The following is a 14,365-nucleotide window of genomic DNA, read 5'->3' as shown; positions in this document are numbered from 1 at the left end:
CCGTGTGCTGTTTTTTCCAGCAGTCTTAATTTGGACTGTCGAGTTGACACAGAATCTGAGAATATAACATTAAAATGATTTGTAAAATAATAATAAAATATTCGTAATATTTTAATGACATTAACATAATCATTGTTGATTAATATCTATTACATTATTGTGATTGCTACTAAAGACCATCAACCGTGTGCTTTCCTCTAATAATGGAACAGAGCTCTTGTTACACGCTCTCTCTACAGACTGCAAATTTATGCTGTGTGATCGTTATTGTCTACAAAGAATGGCGTATACAAACATTTCACTGATAAAGTTCGAAACGCACTCACAAATCGGGAATTACAGAAATGCGAGGAAACAGCAGTTTCGCATCTATACCGGCACGAGCTCTGGAAATATCTGCAAAATAAATACACCGAGCTGAATTTCTTCCAATGTTCCTATATGACTATCACATCTCTTATCACAAGATTCCTGTAACATATAACGATTGTTCCAAAAAAGGATAAGAATACGAGCAGTTTTCACCTACGTCGTAATTGGAAGAAAAGTGGATAGGATATAGGCCTACCCAAATCTATACAGTCGCCTCAAAAGTGGATACAGAAAATTGTACAGGATGCGCTTTCTTCTATCCACAAACCGGGGAAGAAAGGAAGTTTCAACTACCATGTGATGATTCCATATTGCAGCTGAAATACACTCCTGGAAATGGAAAAAAGAACACATTGACACCGGTGTGTCAGACCCACCATACTTGCTCCGGACACTGCGAGAGGGCTGTACAAGCAATGATCACACGCACGGCACAGCGGACACACCAGGAACCGCGGTGTTTGCCGTCGAATGGCGCTAGCTGCGCAGCATTTGTGCACCGTCGCCGTCAGTGTCAGCCAGTTTGCCGTGGCATACGGAGCTCCATCGCAGTCTTTAATACTGGTAGCATGCCGCGACAGCCTGGACGTGAACCGTATGTGCAGTTGACGGACTTTGAGCGAGGGCGTATAATGGGCATGCGGGAGGCCGGGTGGACGTACCGCCGAATTGCTCAACACGTGGAGCGTGAGGTCTCCACAGTACATCGATGTTGTCGCCAGTGGTCGGCGGAAGGTGCACGTGCCCGTCGACCTGGGACCGGACCGCAGCGACGCACGGATGCACGCCAAGACCGTAGGATCCTACGCAGTGCCGTAGGGGACCGCACCGCCACTTCCCAGCAAATTAGGGACACTGTTGCTCCTGGGGTATCGGCGAGGACCATTCGCAACCGTCTCCATGAAGCTGGGCTACGGTCCCGCACACCGTTAGGCCGTCTTCCGCTCACGCCCCAACATCGTGCAGCCCGCCTCCAGTGGTGTCGCGACAGGCGTGAATGGAGGGACGAATGGAGACGTGTCGTCTTCAGCGATGAGAGTCGCTTCTGCCTTGGTGCCAATGATGGTCGTATGCGTGTTTGGCGCCGTGCAGGTGAGCGCCACAATCAGGACTGCATACGACCGAGGCACACAGGGCCAACACCCGGCATCATGGTGTGGGGAGCGATCTCCTACCCTGGCCGTACACCACTGGTGATCGTCGAGGGGACACTGAATAGTGCACGGTACATCCAAACCGTCATCGAACCCATCGTTCTACCATTCCTAGACCGGCAAGGGAACTTGCTGTTCCAACAGGACAATGCACGTCCGCATGTATCCCGTGCCACCCAACGTGCTCTAGAAGGTGTAAGTCAACTACCCTGGCCAGCAAGATCTCCGGATCTGTCCCCCATTGAGCATGTTTGGGACTGGATGAAGCGTCGTCTCACGCGGTCTGCACGTCCAGCACGAACGCCTGTCCAACTGAGGCGCCAGGTGGAAATGGCATGGCAAGCCGTTCCACAGGACTACATCCAGCATCTCTACGATCGTCTCCATGGGAGAATAGCAGCCTGCATTGCTGCGAAAGGTGGATATACACTGTACTAGTGCCGACATTGTGCATGCTCTGTTGCCTGTGTCTATGTGCCTGTGGTTCTGTCAGTATGATCATGTGATGTATCTGACCCCAGGAATGTGTCAATAAAGTTTCCCCTTCCTGGGACAATGAATTCACGGTGTTCTTACTTCAATTTCCAGGAGTGTATGATGGAGGTCAAATGTTATCTTGATACATTTGTCAATCCTTTTAACTTTTGATGGCTAAAAAGTATGTATGCTATAAACTAATAATAAATTAATGATAAAAATAAATTAAAATAAATTAACAATAAAAATTAATAATATTCGTAGTCTTCCGCTATGTAATGGAAAATCATCAGAAAGTAGACAAGACTGTACATTCTGTCCTGTCCATGCCTTAATGTTAACTCAGACCGATGTTACAAAAAAATGGTTCAAATGGCTCTGAGCACTGTGGGACCTAACTTCTGTGGTCATCAGTCCCTTAGAACTTAGAACTACTTAAACCTAACTAACCTAAGGACATCACACACATCCATGCCCGAGGCAGGATTCGAACCTGCGACCGTAGTGGTTGCGCGGTTCCAGACCGAAGCGCCTAGAACCGCTCGGCCACAGCGGCCGGCTACCAAGGTTACAAATTTAATTCTTATTTTGACATTTTATTTTAAAAAGTTACGAACCTTATTTCTACTCGCGATTGAAGGCGGAAAGTCTATGACATGTTACGCTATGGCACAAGCAACGCGGGTTAGGAACAGACCAAGCATTCGTGGTCTCTTCGTTGGGAGAAGTCCTGGAGTGTACTTATGATGGAAATAATGCGAAGTATTTGTTTTCAATGATTTTCTCTTTCCTCAGCTGGCATCGAACGTTAGATCATCTCCTAGAGACATTAATTTGAGCCATTGAAACCAAACTTTCTATTTGCGTGAATATTGTATTGCCAGCAAGCGCAAACAGTGTTGTAACTTGACATATGTCCTTCTAGTCTTCTGTCACATAAGATAGCCAACGTTTGCATAACAAACCGCAACTTACATCCCTTTGAATCTGCATACTGTGTTCATGTCTAGGTCTTCTTGTACAATTTATACCCCCACGCTTCCTTCCTTGCCAATTTGACAGAATCTTGATGCCTCGTGATGTGTCTTTTAGTCAAGTTCTACCATATATTTATTTTCTCTCTAGTTCGATTCAGTCCTTTCCCATTAGATATTCGGCTTAACCCATCTGTTCTGTAGCAAAATATTTCGAAATGTCATTTCTCTTCTTGTCTGCACTGCTTATCATCCACGTTTCAATTGCCTATAAGACTCCAGGCAAATACCATCAGAAAAAACTTCCTGTCATTTAAATTTACATTCGTCGTTAACAAATTTCTATTTCTCAGAAACCCTTTTCTTGCTACAGCCAAGCTGCAGTTAATATTTCACTTTAGGTCATCATTAATCATTTTGCTGCCCGTATAGCAAAGTCTACTGCTTTTAATGTCTCGTTTCTTAATCTAACTCTCCCAGCATCGTCTGATTTAATATGATGACATTGCACTAACTTTGTTTTGCTTCTGCCGATTTTCATCCTATAATCTCTTTTCAAGACACCAACATTACGTTCAGCTGACCTTCCAGGTCCTTTGCCATCTCTGACACCATTACTACGTCGTCAGTAAACATAAATGTTATTATTCCTTCTAACTTGTCGGATAGATATTTTAATACACCGTCGGTGGTATATATATATATATATATATATATATATACGAGGGCTATATTGGAAGTCGTGAGCAACCCCCTGTTAAAATTCCAATTCCCACAACGTAACAAAAACGACTGCAGGATTGTAACATACAGACTTTACACCACATGCTGCCATATTGTAACGTCATTAGCGACTATTACGTGATCACAGGCAGTACTTCCAAAACTGGCCGACTTCAGTGTTTCGGTTAGACAATGAATTGTCGTGGAAATCCTTGTCAAAGAGGGAAAATGTGCTGCTAAAATTCACCTCAGAATTCAACTTGGCTCTGGAGATATCTTCATGGGCTCTAGCAGTGTTACGAGATGGGTGAAACATTTCAAAGATAAAAACACGAATATTCTTGATCAGCCTCAGAGTGGTCACTCTCAAACTGTCTCCGCAGTTACAACAAGGAGAGATTCTGATTGATGTTCTTGAACCTGGACAAACCATAATTGCTGTGTTTTATAACTAGACACTTTGAAGTTCTGTCGTGCATAGCGCGATAAACGCCTTGGATAGAAGAAAACACGCATCCTCTGACTGCTTGTGTCACCGCGGAAAAGATCAGGACAATAGGGTGGGAAACTCTTCCACATCCTCCCTGCAGACTCCACTTAGCACCCTCTACCTACCACCTTTCGCTTTAGTTAAGAAACAAATGCAACGCTGATGATACAAGATGATGGAGTATGTTTGGAAAGCAGTGCGTTGGTGTCTTCGGGAAACTGGAACGGGGATCTAGATTAAGGGCATTTACAAATTTCGAAAGCGTTCGCAAACATACGTGAAAAAAAAAATACAGACTATGTTGAAAAGTGGCATAACATATGTAGATTAAGATAACGTACATGGTTGGCCTAAGCAGTGAAGACTAAAAATTATAAAAATTGTTGCTCTTTAGTTTCAATAAGATACTTGCATATATACACATACATCAGATGCATCTTTACCTGGTTCAGACAGGCAGTTCAGGCAGGCAAGTGCTAAAGAGGTCCAAAACTCACAAGATTCTCACAACAGTAAAGTAAATAATAATGTTATCATTTTTAACCAAAATATTGGTGGGTTACAGAAAAAAGTAGATTCTCACAAAAGTAAAGCAAAAAATAATGTTACCATTTTTCACCAAATTATTCTGGGATTGAAGAATAAAGTAAATGAGCTCATGGTTTGTTTAGATGACATTGAATCTGATGATGTAATAGATATACTATGCCTGTCTGAGCAATACATTGTGTGTGATATGGAAAAGGTAAATATCAGTGGTTATAAACTAGCTGCACATATGAGTAGAGAGAATAAGGTGAGAGGAGGAGTTGTCATATATGTCAAAAGTTATCACTGTGTAAAGCTAAGATACAAAAAAGTTTTGTCTAGAGCAACATATAGAGGTATGTGCCTGTCAACTTAAACTGAAGGAGGGCTCTTGTATAATTCTAACAGTATACACGTCCCCTTCAGGAATCATTCATTTATTCCTGGAAAACTTGGGATGGCTTGTTGTGCTATCTGTCAGATAGGGGAAAGAAAATTATTATTTGTGGGGACTTCATTGTTGATTCACTGAAAGAGTGTAATAGGAAGAATGGCCTGGAAGTCTTGCTCGGTTCTTTCAATTTGACATCTGTTATTAATTTACCTATTCGGGTAGTAAAGGACAGCAGCACATTGATAGATAACACTTTTATAGACCAAGATAGGTTTAAAAACATAAATTCTTGTCCTGTTGAGAATGAGCTTTCTGATCATGATGCTCAGCTAGTTACAGTATATGACATAGCTCCACTCAGTAATTCAAAACTATCCTCCAAAGTTGTGTGTTCAGTTAATTACTCAACAATTAGAAACTTCAGAGAAAATCTTCAGCAGTTTGACTGGGATGAGGAGTACAAGGAACCCAATGCTAATTTAAAATTAACTTATTTCATGATATAGTTGTAAGAGAATTTGACAACTGTTTCCCCAACAAAGTAGTTAAATCTAATTATAAGAAACCATTCAAAAAACCTTGGCTTACCAAACGAATAAAAATATATTGTAACCACAAAATGGAACTGTATCTAGCAACAAGAAAGAGTAATGACCCAGAAACAGCCAAATATTATAAAAACTACCGTGCTTCATTAAGAAAGGTTATTAAAAAGTCCAGAAGCATGTGCATCATGTCTGAGATTAATACATCTGATAACAAAATCAAAACAATTTGGAATATTATTACAAGAGAGACAGGGCAACCAAGAGTACAGGATGATGGCATTACCGTCAAAGCGAACGCAAAATTGACAAACAACAAGCCAGAAGTCGAAAACATTTTGAATAATTATTTTTTAAATGTTGTAGAGGAAAAAGGATCTCAATGTTCATTAGTAGAAGCAAGGCAGTTAATGGAAGAGGCCTTACCCACACCATTTGATACAATTGAAATTCCATCCATCTCTCCTTCTGAAATTAGGAAGATAATAAACTCTCTCAAGAATATAAGCTGACATGGAACTGATGGCATTTCCAGCAGGATAATAAAAGCTTGTTCCCAAGAGATAAGTGGGATTCTTAGCCACATATGTAATAGCTCTCTGAAGCGGAGTATTTTCCCAGTTAGACTGAAGTATGCCATTGTTAAAGCACTGCATAAAAAAGGGGATACGTCTGACTGTCTTATCCAAAATCCTTGAAAAAGTAACGTATTGTACAGTAGCTTCACACATTTGTAAGAATAAAGTTTTAACAAAATGTCAGTTTGTTTTCCAGAAAGGTTTTTCAATGGAAAATGCTATATATACTTTCACTAATGAAATATTAAATGCTCTGAGTAACCGGAAGTCACCCATTGGGGTTTTTGTGATCTCTCAAAGGCTTTTGATTGTGTAAATCATGGAATACTTCTAGATATGCTCAAGTACTATGGTATGAATGGGACAGCACTCAAATGTTTTAAATCATACCTAACTGGAAGAGTGCAGAAAGTTTAATAAGCAGTTCACATAATATGCAAAAAACTGGTGATTTCTCAAACTGGGGAACAATCAAGAATGGGGTGCTGCAAGGTTCGGTCTTGGGTCCTTTGCTGTTATTAATATATATTAATGACTTGCCATTCTATATTCACAAAGATACAAAGCTGGTACTTTTTGCCGATGATACAAGTATAGCTATCACACCCTACAGACAAGAATTAACTGATCAAATTGTAAACGATGTTTTTCAGAAAATCATTAAGTGGTTCTCTGCAGATGTGCTCTCATTAAACCTTGACAAAACACAGTATATACAGTTCCACACAGTAAATGGAATGACACCATTAATAAATATAGACTTCGATCAGAAATCGGTAGCTAAGGCAGAATATTCAAAATTTCTAGGTGTATGCATTGATGAGGCGTTGAATTGGAAAAAACACACTGAAGATCTGCTGAAACGTATGAGTTCAGCTACTTATGCTATTAGGGTCATTGCAAATTTTGGCGATATACATCTCAGTAAATAGCTTACACACCTATTTTCATTCTCTGCTTTCGTATGTCATCATATTCTGGGGTAACTCATCATTGAGTAAAAGAGTGTTCATTCCACAAGAGCGTGTAATCAGAATAATTGCTGGAGCTCATCCAAGATCATCCTGCAGACACTTATTTTAAGACCTAGGGATCTTCACTCTAGCCTCACAAAATTATATATATATATATATATATATATATATATATATATATTTATTTATTTATTTATTTTGTGAGGCTAGAGTGAAGATCCCTAGGTCTTAAAATAAGTGTCTGCAGGATGATCTTGGATGAGCTCCAGCAATTATTCTGATTACACGCTTTTGTGGAATGAACACTCTTTTACTCAATGATGAGTTACCCCAGAATATGATGACATACGAAAGCAGAGAATGAAAATAGGTGTGTAAGCTATTTACTGAGATGTATATCGCCAAAATTTGCAATGACCCTAATAGCACAAGTAGCTGAACTCATACGTTTCAGCAGATCTTCAGTGTGTTTTTTCCAATTCAACGCCTCATCAATGCATACACCTAGAAATTTTGAATATTCTGTCTTAGCTACCGATTTCTGATCGATATATATATATATATATATATATATATATATATATATATATATATATATTCACTTATGAAATTTGTTATTAACAATCCGAACGAATTCAAAAGTAATAGAAGTGTACATTGCTACAACAATAGGAGAAAGGATGATCTTCACTACTCAAGGTTAAATCTAACTTTGGCTCAGAAGGGGGTGAATTACGCTGCCACAAAAGTCTTTAGTCACTTACCTAATAGCATCAAAAGTCTGACAGATAGCATTTAAAAGGAAATTAAAAGAATTTCTGAATGGCAACTCTTTCTACTCATTAGATGAATTTTTGGATATAGTAAGTGGGTAATTTCCCCCTCCCCCCCCCCCCCCCCCCACACACAAAAAATAATATTAAGTGTCATGTAATATTTTGTGTAATGTAATATCTTGTATCGACACCTTTTATTAACCTGATACGTTCCACATCATTACGAAGTGTTGTATTCATGATCTATGGAACAAGTACTAATCTAATGTAATCTCTGGTACTATAATATGTACACAAAGCAGTGTGTTCGTTGTTTTTTCTCTAATGGTCTTCCGAATAACACGTCACAAACCTTAAGACCTGATGTTTTCTGCATGGCTGTAACTGCACCACTAAGTAGACTACTCCTGTCAGTACAGACTAAGCACTTTGTGACCACGTGTCCACACTTGAACACCTGACCTGCTGCCCAGAGTAAAATACGCATTGCCACATGTACAAGTAATTGGAGGTACCAACCAACCTAAAAACATTTTACTCCTAATAGCTATAATTATTAGTGAGTAAACGAAGTGAACACTGATGTAATGTTGTTCACTACACAGTCCCCTGTCACCAACGGAAATGTCTGCACTTATACCCGTTAAACCCAATGAATGTATGTGGATCATGTCGAGTATATAAAATGACGTTGTGAGCTTCAGTGAAGTCACTGAGTACGGTGTCATGTGAGGATGCTGAAGTACCTGTAGGAAGGAGGGCACACCGCGTGCCCACTTGACTCCCAGGAAGAGCAGCTTGGCGGCCGACTCGTACACGCTCTCTGCTGGCAGCAGCGTCAGGCTGGACAACTCCAGCGGTTGCCTGCTAGGCGATGCCACGGCCTCTGGAACACGATGACTAATGCCATACACACATCGCAAAGAGCACGCAAGGTGATATTACAATAAAGTGTAAGATTACGTAAACAAAAGAGCGAAGTAATGGAGACAAAAGAGAAATTTGAAACGTGGATTATGATGTTGATGTGATATGATGATGTTGTGACGATGATATGATGATGACATGATACGATGATGATGATGTTTGGTTTGTGGGGCGCTCAACTGCGCGGTCATCAGCGCCCATACAGAGTCCACAATTTTACGCAGTTCAATTTTTTTCACAGTCCACTGTCACCAATGATGATGATAATGATGATGAAGACAACACAAACACCAAATCCCCGGGCAGAGAAAATCCCCAACCCGGCCGGGAATCGAATACGGTTTTTTTTTTTTTTTTTTTTTTTTTTTTTTTTTTTTTTTTTTTTTTTTTTTTTTTTTTTTTTTTTTACGATGGAACAGTACTCCACGACTCCACGATTGGTTGCGCTGGCAGTTACCTCTTCCACTCACCCTTCCCCCTCCCCCCCGCCCTTTTTTTAAATTCGTGTTAAATTTGTGCGTATGCTCGTTTTTTTTATGACCATCTACAACTTTTGGCTAAAAGAGTAGTAACGTAACTAAATTGAGTAACTAATTGAACTGTTTATATAGATTTTAATTTTGTAGTTAACTGTTTAATAACACGAAGAATAAATTAAAATAACAAAGAGTGTTGGCAGGAGTGGCAATAGAGCCGGGGCCAGCAGTTCCCAAGCTTATTTTATTTATTTATTTATTTTACACAAATAGATAAAGGAATGCCGTTCCTCTTCGGCGACATAACCAGAATAATAAAGGTCGTCCCGTTACGACAAAAGGAGGCTCCATGCTTTAGCCCGATAGGTATTTTCCGATGACTGTCATCTCGTCACTGTGTTGTTTCCCTTGTTTGTTCAATCTCACGAATAAAAGAAACTGAAAAGAGGTTCGAAAGTTATCTTCTCATGTCGTGGATAATAAAGCTGTGAGGCGGGTTATGGATTGCGCTCCAAAGAAAATTAGAAAAATATTCTCTGTATTTAGGGTTCTTGACGATCGCACAATGTCGTAAAATTATTTTACATTTGTGTATTGGTAGGAAACTTACACATTGAGGAACAAATGGATAAAATGGCTCTAAGTACTATCGGACTTAACATCTGAGGTCATTAGTCCCCTAGACTTAAAACTACTTAAACCTAACAAACCTAAGGACAGCACACACATCCATGCCCGAGGCAGGATTCGAACCTGCGACCGTAGTAGCAGCGCGGTTCCAGACTAAAGCGCCTAGAACCACTCGGTCACAGCGGCCGGCAACCACTAGACCACGAGCTGTGGACATGATACGATGACGATGATGTTTGTATGAACAAAACAACTCCAGCGTCCTTTTAGCGCCCATACTAAATGTTTTTTGTGTGTGGATAAAATGGTAGAATGGTAAAAAGTTCAATAAAAATAAAATGTAAAAATTCCCCAAAAACAGAGAAAAATCACATACACACACGTATATACGGAACAACAGTTGTATGGAATGGAAAGTGTCTTGGAAAGAGGTTATAAGATAACATCAACAAAAGAAATGCCGAGGAAATTAGGTTATGAAAAGAGACAGCAGAAGTTGTAGACGAGTTTTGTTATATGGGGAGCAAAGTAACTGAAAATAGCCTACGTTTAGAGGATATAAAATGCAGATTGGCAATAAGAAAAGTGTTTATGAAAGAGATAAATATTTAACCATCTAATATTAACATGTAATGTTAATGTAAACTCAGATATTGGGAAGACTTTTATAAAGTATTTGTCTTGAGCGTGGCCTTGTAGCGAAATGAAACGTAGACGAGAAAGAGTTCAGACAAGAAGAGAATAGAAGATTTCGAAATCTGCCGCTACAGTAAAATGTTGAAGATCAGGTGGGTATAACGTACAACTAATGAAGAGGTACTCAATCGAATATGGGAGAAAAGAAATGTGTTTCGAGACTTGACTAAAAGAATGGAGTGATTGATGTGACACATCCAGAAACATCGAGAAGTAGTCAGTTTGGTGATGGAGGTATGACTGGGATAAATACTGTAGCAGGAAATCAAGGCGTGGCTACGGGTAGGCACGTTCAAGTGGATGTTGGCTGCAGTAGCTACGCAGATATGAAGAGGTTTGCACAGGATAGACTAGCTCGGAGAGCTACGCCAAATCAGTGTTTGGATTCAAAGTAGTCTTAATTATAGATTCTGTAAAACGATTTGATCAACGATGCATACGGCAACTCAGTCAGGCAAGGCACGCCAACTTAAGAACTTGCAAGTGAAGTCTTAATCATCAAAAATACTGTTTCTCCAAGGAGTCTCTCTGCTACATTAAGTGACAGCATAAGTGTAGACGTCACAGCTTCAGCGTTCGAGCTTTATCGTGGAAAATGGTGGTTTCCATATTTCTCTGTTTGCGGTCGAGTTGTCATTTTGTCTTTATTCGATATTTCAACAGTTCGGATAACTCTCATTGTCAGGTGTGGAGTGCATATTTCGTTGATCACTGTTTGGTAGTCTGTTGTTGTTGTTGTGGTCTTCAGTCCTGAGACTGGTTTGAAGCAGCTCTCCATGCTACCCTATCCTGTGCAAACTTCTTCATCTCCCAGTACTTACTGCAATCCACATCCTTCTGAATCTGCTTAGTGTAGTCATCTCTTGGTCTCCCTCTACGATTTTAACCCTCCACGCTGCCCTCCAATGCTAAATTTGTGATCCCTTGATGCCTCAGAACATGTCCAACTAACCGGTCCCTTCTTCTTGTCAAGTTGTGCCACAAGCTCCTCTTCTCCCCAGTTCTATTCAATACTTCATCATTAGTTATGTGATCTACCCATCTAATCTTCAGCATTCTTCTGTAGCACCACATTTCGAAAGCTTCTATTCTCTTCTTGTCCAAACTATTTATCGTCCACGTTTCAGTTCCATACATGGCTACACTCCATACAAATACTTTCAGAAACGACTTCCTGACACTTAAATCTATACTCGATGTTAACAAATTTCTCTTCTTCAGAAACGCTTTCCTTGCCATTGCCAGTCTACATTTTATATCCTCTCTACTTCGACCATCATCAGTTATTTTGCTCCCCAAATAGCAAAACTCCTTTGTTACTTTAAGTGTCTCATTGCCTAATCTAATTCCCTCAGCATCACCCAACTTAATTCGACTACATTCCATTATCCTCGTTGTGCTTTTGTTGATGATCATCTTATATCCTCCTTTCAAGACTCTGTCCATTCCGTTCACCTGCTCTTCCAAGTCGTTTGCTGTGTCTGACAGAATTACAATGTCATCGGCGAACCTCAAAGTTTTTATTTCTTCTCCACGGATTTTAATACCTACTCCGAATTTTTCTTTCGTTTCCTTTGTTGCTTGCTCAATATACAGATTGAATAACATCGGGGAGAGGCTACAATTCTGTCTCACTCCCTTCCCAACCACTGCTTCCCTTTCATTCCCCTCGACTCTTATAACTGTCATCTGGTTTCTAAATGGTTCAAATGGCTCCGAGCACTATGGGACTCAACTGCTGAGGTCATTAGTCCCCTAGAACTTAGAACTAGTTAAACCTAACTAACCTAAGGACATCACAAACATCCATGCCCGAGGCAGGATTCGAACCTGCGACCGTAGCGGTCTTGCGGTTCCAGACTGCAGCGCCTTTAACCGCACGGCCACTTCGGCCGGCCATCTGGTTTCTGTACAAATAGTAAATAGCCTTTCGCTCCCTGTATTTTACCCCTGCCACCTTCAGAATTTGAAAGAGAGTATTCCAGTCAACATTGTCAAAAGCTTTCTCTAAGTCTACAAATGCTAGAAACGTAGGTTTGCCTTTCCTTAATCTTTCTTCTAAGATAAGGCGTAAGGTCAGTACTGCCTCACGTGTTCCAACATTTCTACGGAATCGAAACTGATCTTCCCCGAGGTCGGCTTCTACCAGTTTTTCCATTCGTCTGTAAAGAATTCGTGTTAGTATTTTGCAGCTGTGACTTATTAAACTGATAGTCCGGTAAAAAAAATGGTTCAAATGGCTCTGAGCACTATGGGACTTAACATCTTAGGTCATCAGTCCCCTAGAACTTAGAACTACTTAAAACTAACTAACCTAAGGACATCACACACATCCATGCCCGAGGCAGGATTCGAACCTGCGACCGTAGCAGTCCCGCGGTTCCGGACTGCAGCGCCTAGAACCGCACGGCCACCGCGGCCGGCGATAGTTCGGTAATTTTCACATCTGTCAACACCTGCTTTCTTTGGGATTGGAATTATTATATTCTTTTTGAAGTCTGAGGGTATTTCGCCTGTCTCATACATCTTGCTCACCAGATGGTAGAGTTTTGTCAGGACTGGCTCTCCCAAGGCCGTCAGTAGTTGTAATGGAATGTTGTGTACTCCTGGGGACTTGTTTCGACTCAGGTCTTTCAGTGCTCTGTCAAACTCTTCACGCAAGAGCGAATAAAGCTGGATGCCCTCGGGAAAAATTACGGCCGTAGTTTCCCCTTGCTTTCAGCCGTTCGCAGTGCCAGCACAGCAAGGCCGTTTTGGTAGTCTAGGACCGAACAAGGGACGCAACACTCTGCACGTCGGCCTAAATATTTTTCCGACCGCCGCTAAACAATGAAACAGTCGACAGGAATTCAAAATTAACAGAAAGTTTATGGCAGAAAGGAAAAAAAAATGTTATAGGCGGTAAGTGTCGAGTTCTGAGTTGAGAAGCAGTAACAGAAGAATCACTCGGTCAGCACAGTTCAGTGAACTGGATGTCACCTGAGTAACAAATCCAACCAGGACATTTCAGCCCTTCCAAAAGATGCCCAACTGTTGTTGATGCGATTGTGAAGTGTAAACGCGAAGGAATAAGCAAAACCAAGATCAAGCAAACCTCATGTACTGTCGGAAGGGGACCGTCGAGCACTGTAGAGGTTGCTTGTAAAAATCGCGAGAAATCAGCGAAACGAATCACTTGTGAGTTCCGAAGGGCTACTAGCAGCTCATCTAGCACAATAACAGTGCGTGGCGATTTAAAAGGAATGGGGTACAATAGTACGCCACATATTTCTGTAGGCAATGCTACGCGACGCTTCAAGTGCTATAAGAGGCGACTTCACTTGGTAGCAGGTGGTAGATACGGTTTATTGGCAGAATACTAGGGAAGTGCAATCAATCTACAAAGGAGATTGCTTGCAAATCACTCGTGCGACCAGTTCTAGAATACTGCACAAGTGTGTGGGACCCATACCGGATAGGACTAACAAGGGATATTGAACGTATACAGAGAAGAGCAGCACGAATTGTCACAGGTTTGTTTAATCCGTGGTAGAGTGTCACAGAGATACTGAAGGAACTGAATGGCAGATTCTTGAAGATAGGCGTAAACTATCCCGAGAAAGCCTGTTAATAAAGTTTCAAGAATCGGCTTTAAATTATTACTCCAGGTTT

General features: G+C 40.8%; 1 protein-coding gene across 1 annotated transcript in view; it reads right to left on the bottom strand.

Moving 5' to 3' along the window:
- LOC124619686 (photoreceptor-specific nuclear receptor-like) overlaps nucleotides 1-14,365 on the bottom strand; it is a 164,811-nt gene that overhangs the window by 38,295 nt on the left and 112,151 nt on the right. The window contains 1 exon segment of the mRNA XM_047146236.1: nucleotides 8,732-8,871. Within this exon segment, the coding sequence (XP_047002192.1) occupies nucleotides 8,732-8,871 (140 nt within the window).

Source organism: Schistocerca americana, chromosome 6 (assembly GCF_021461395.2).
Source record: "Schistocerca americana isolate TAMUIC-IGC-003095 chromosome 6, iqSchAmer2.1, whole genome shotgun sequence".
Lineage (NCBI taxonomy): Eukaryota > Metazoa > Arthropoda > Insecta > Orthoptera > Acrididae > Schistocerca > Schistocerca americana.
This window is presented reverse-complemented; position numbering and strand designations above follow the sequence as displayed.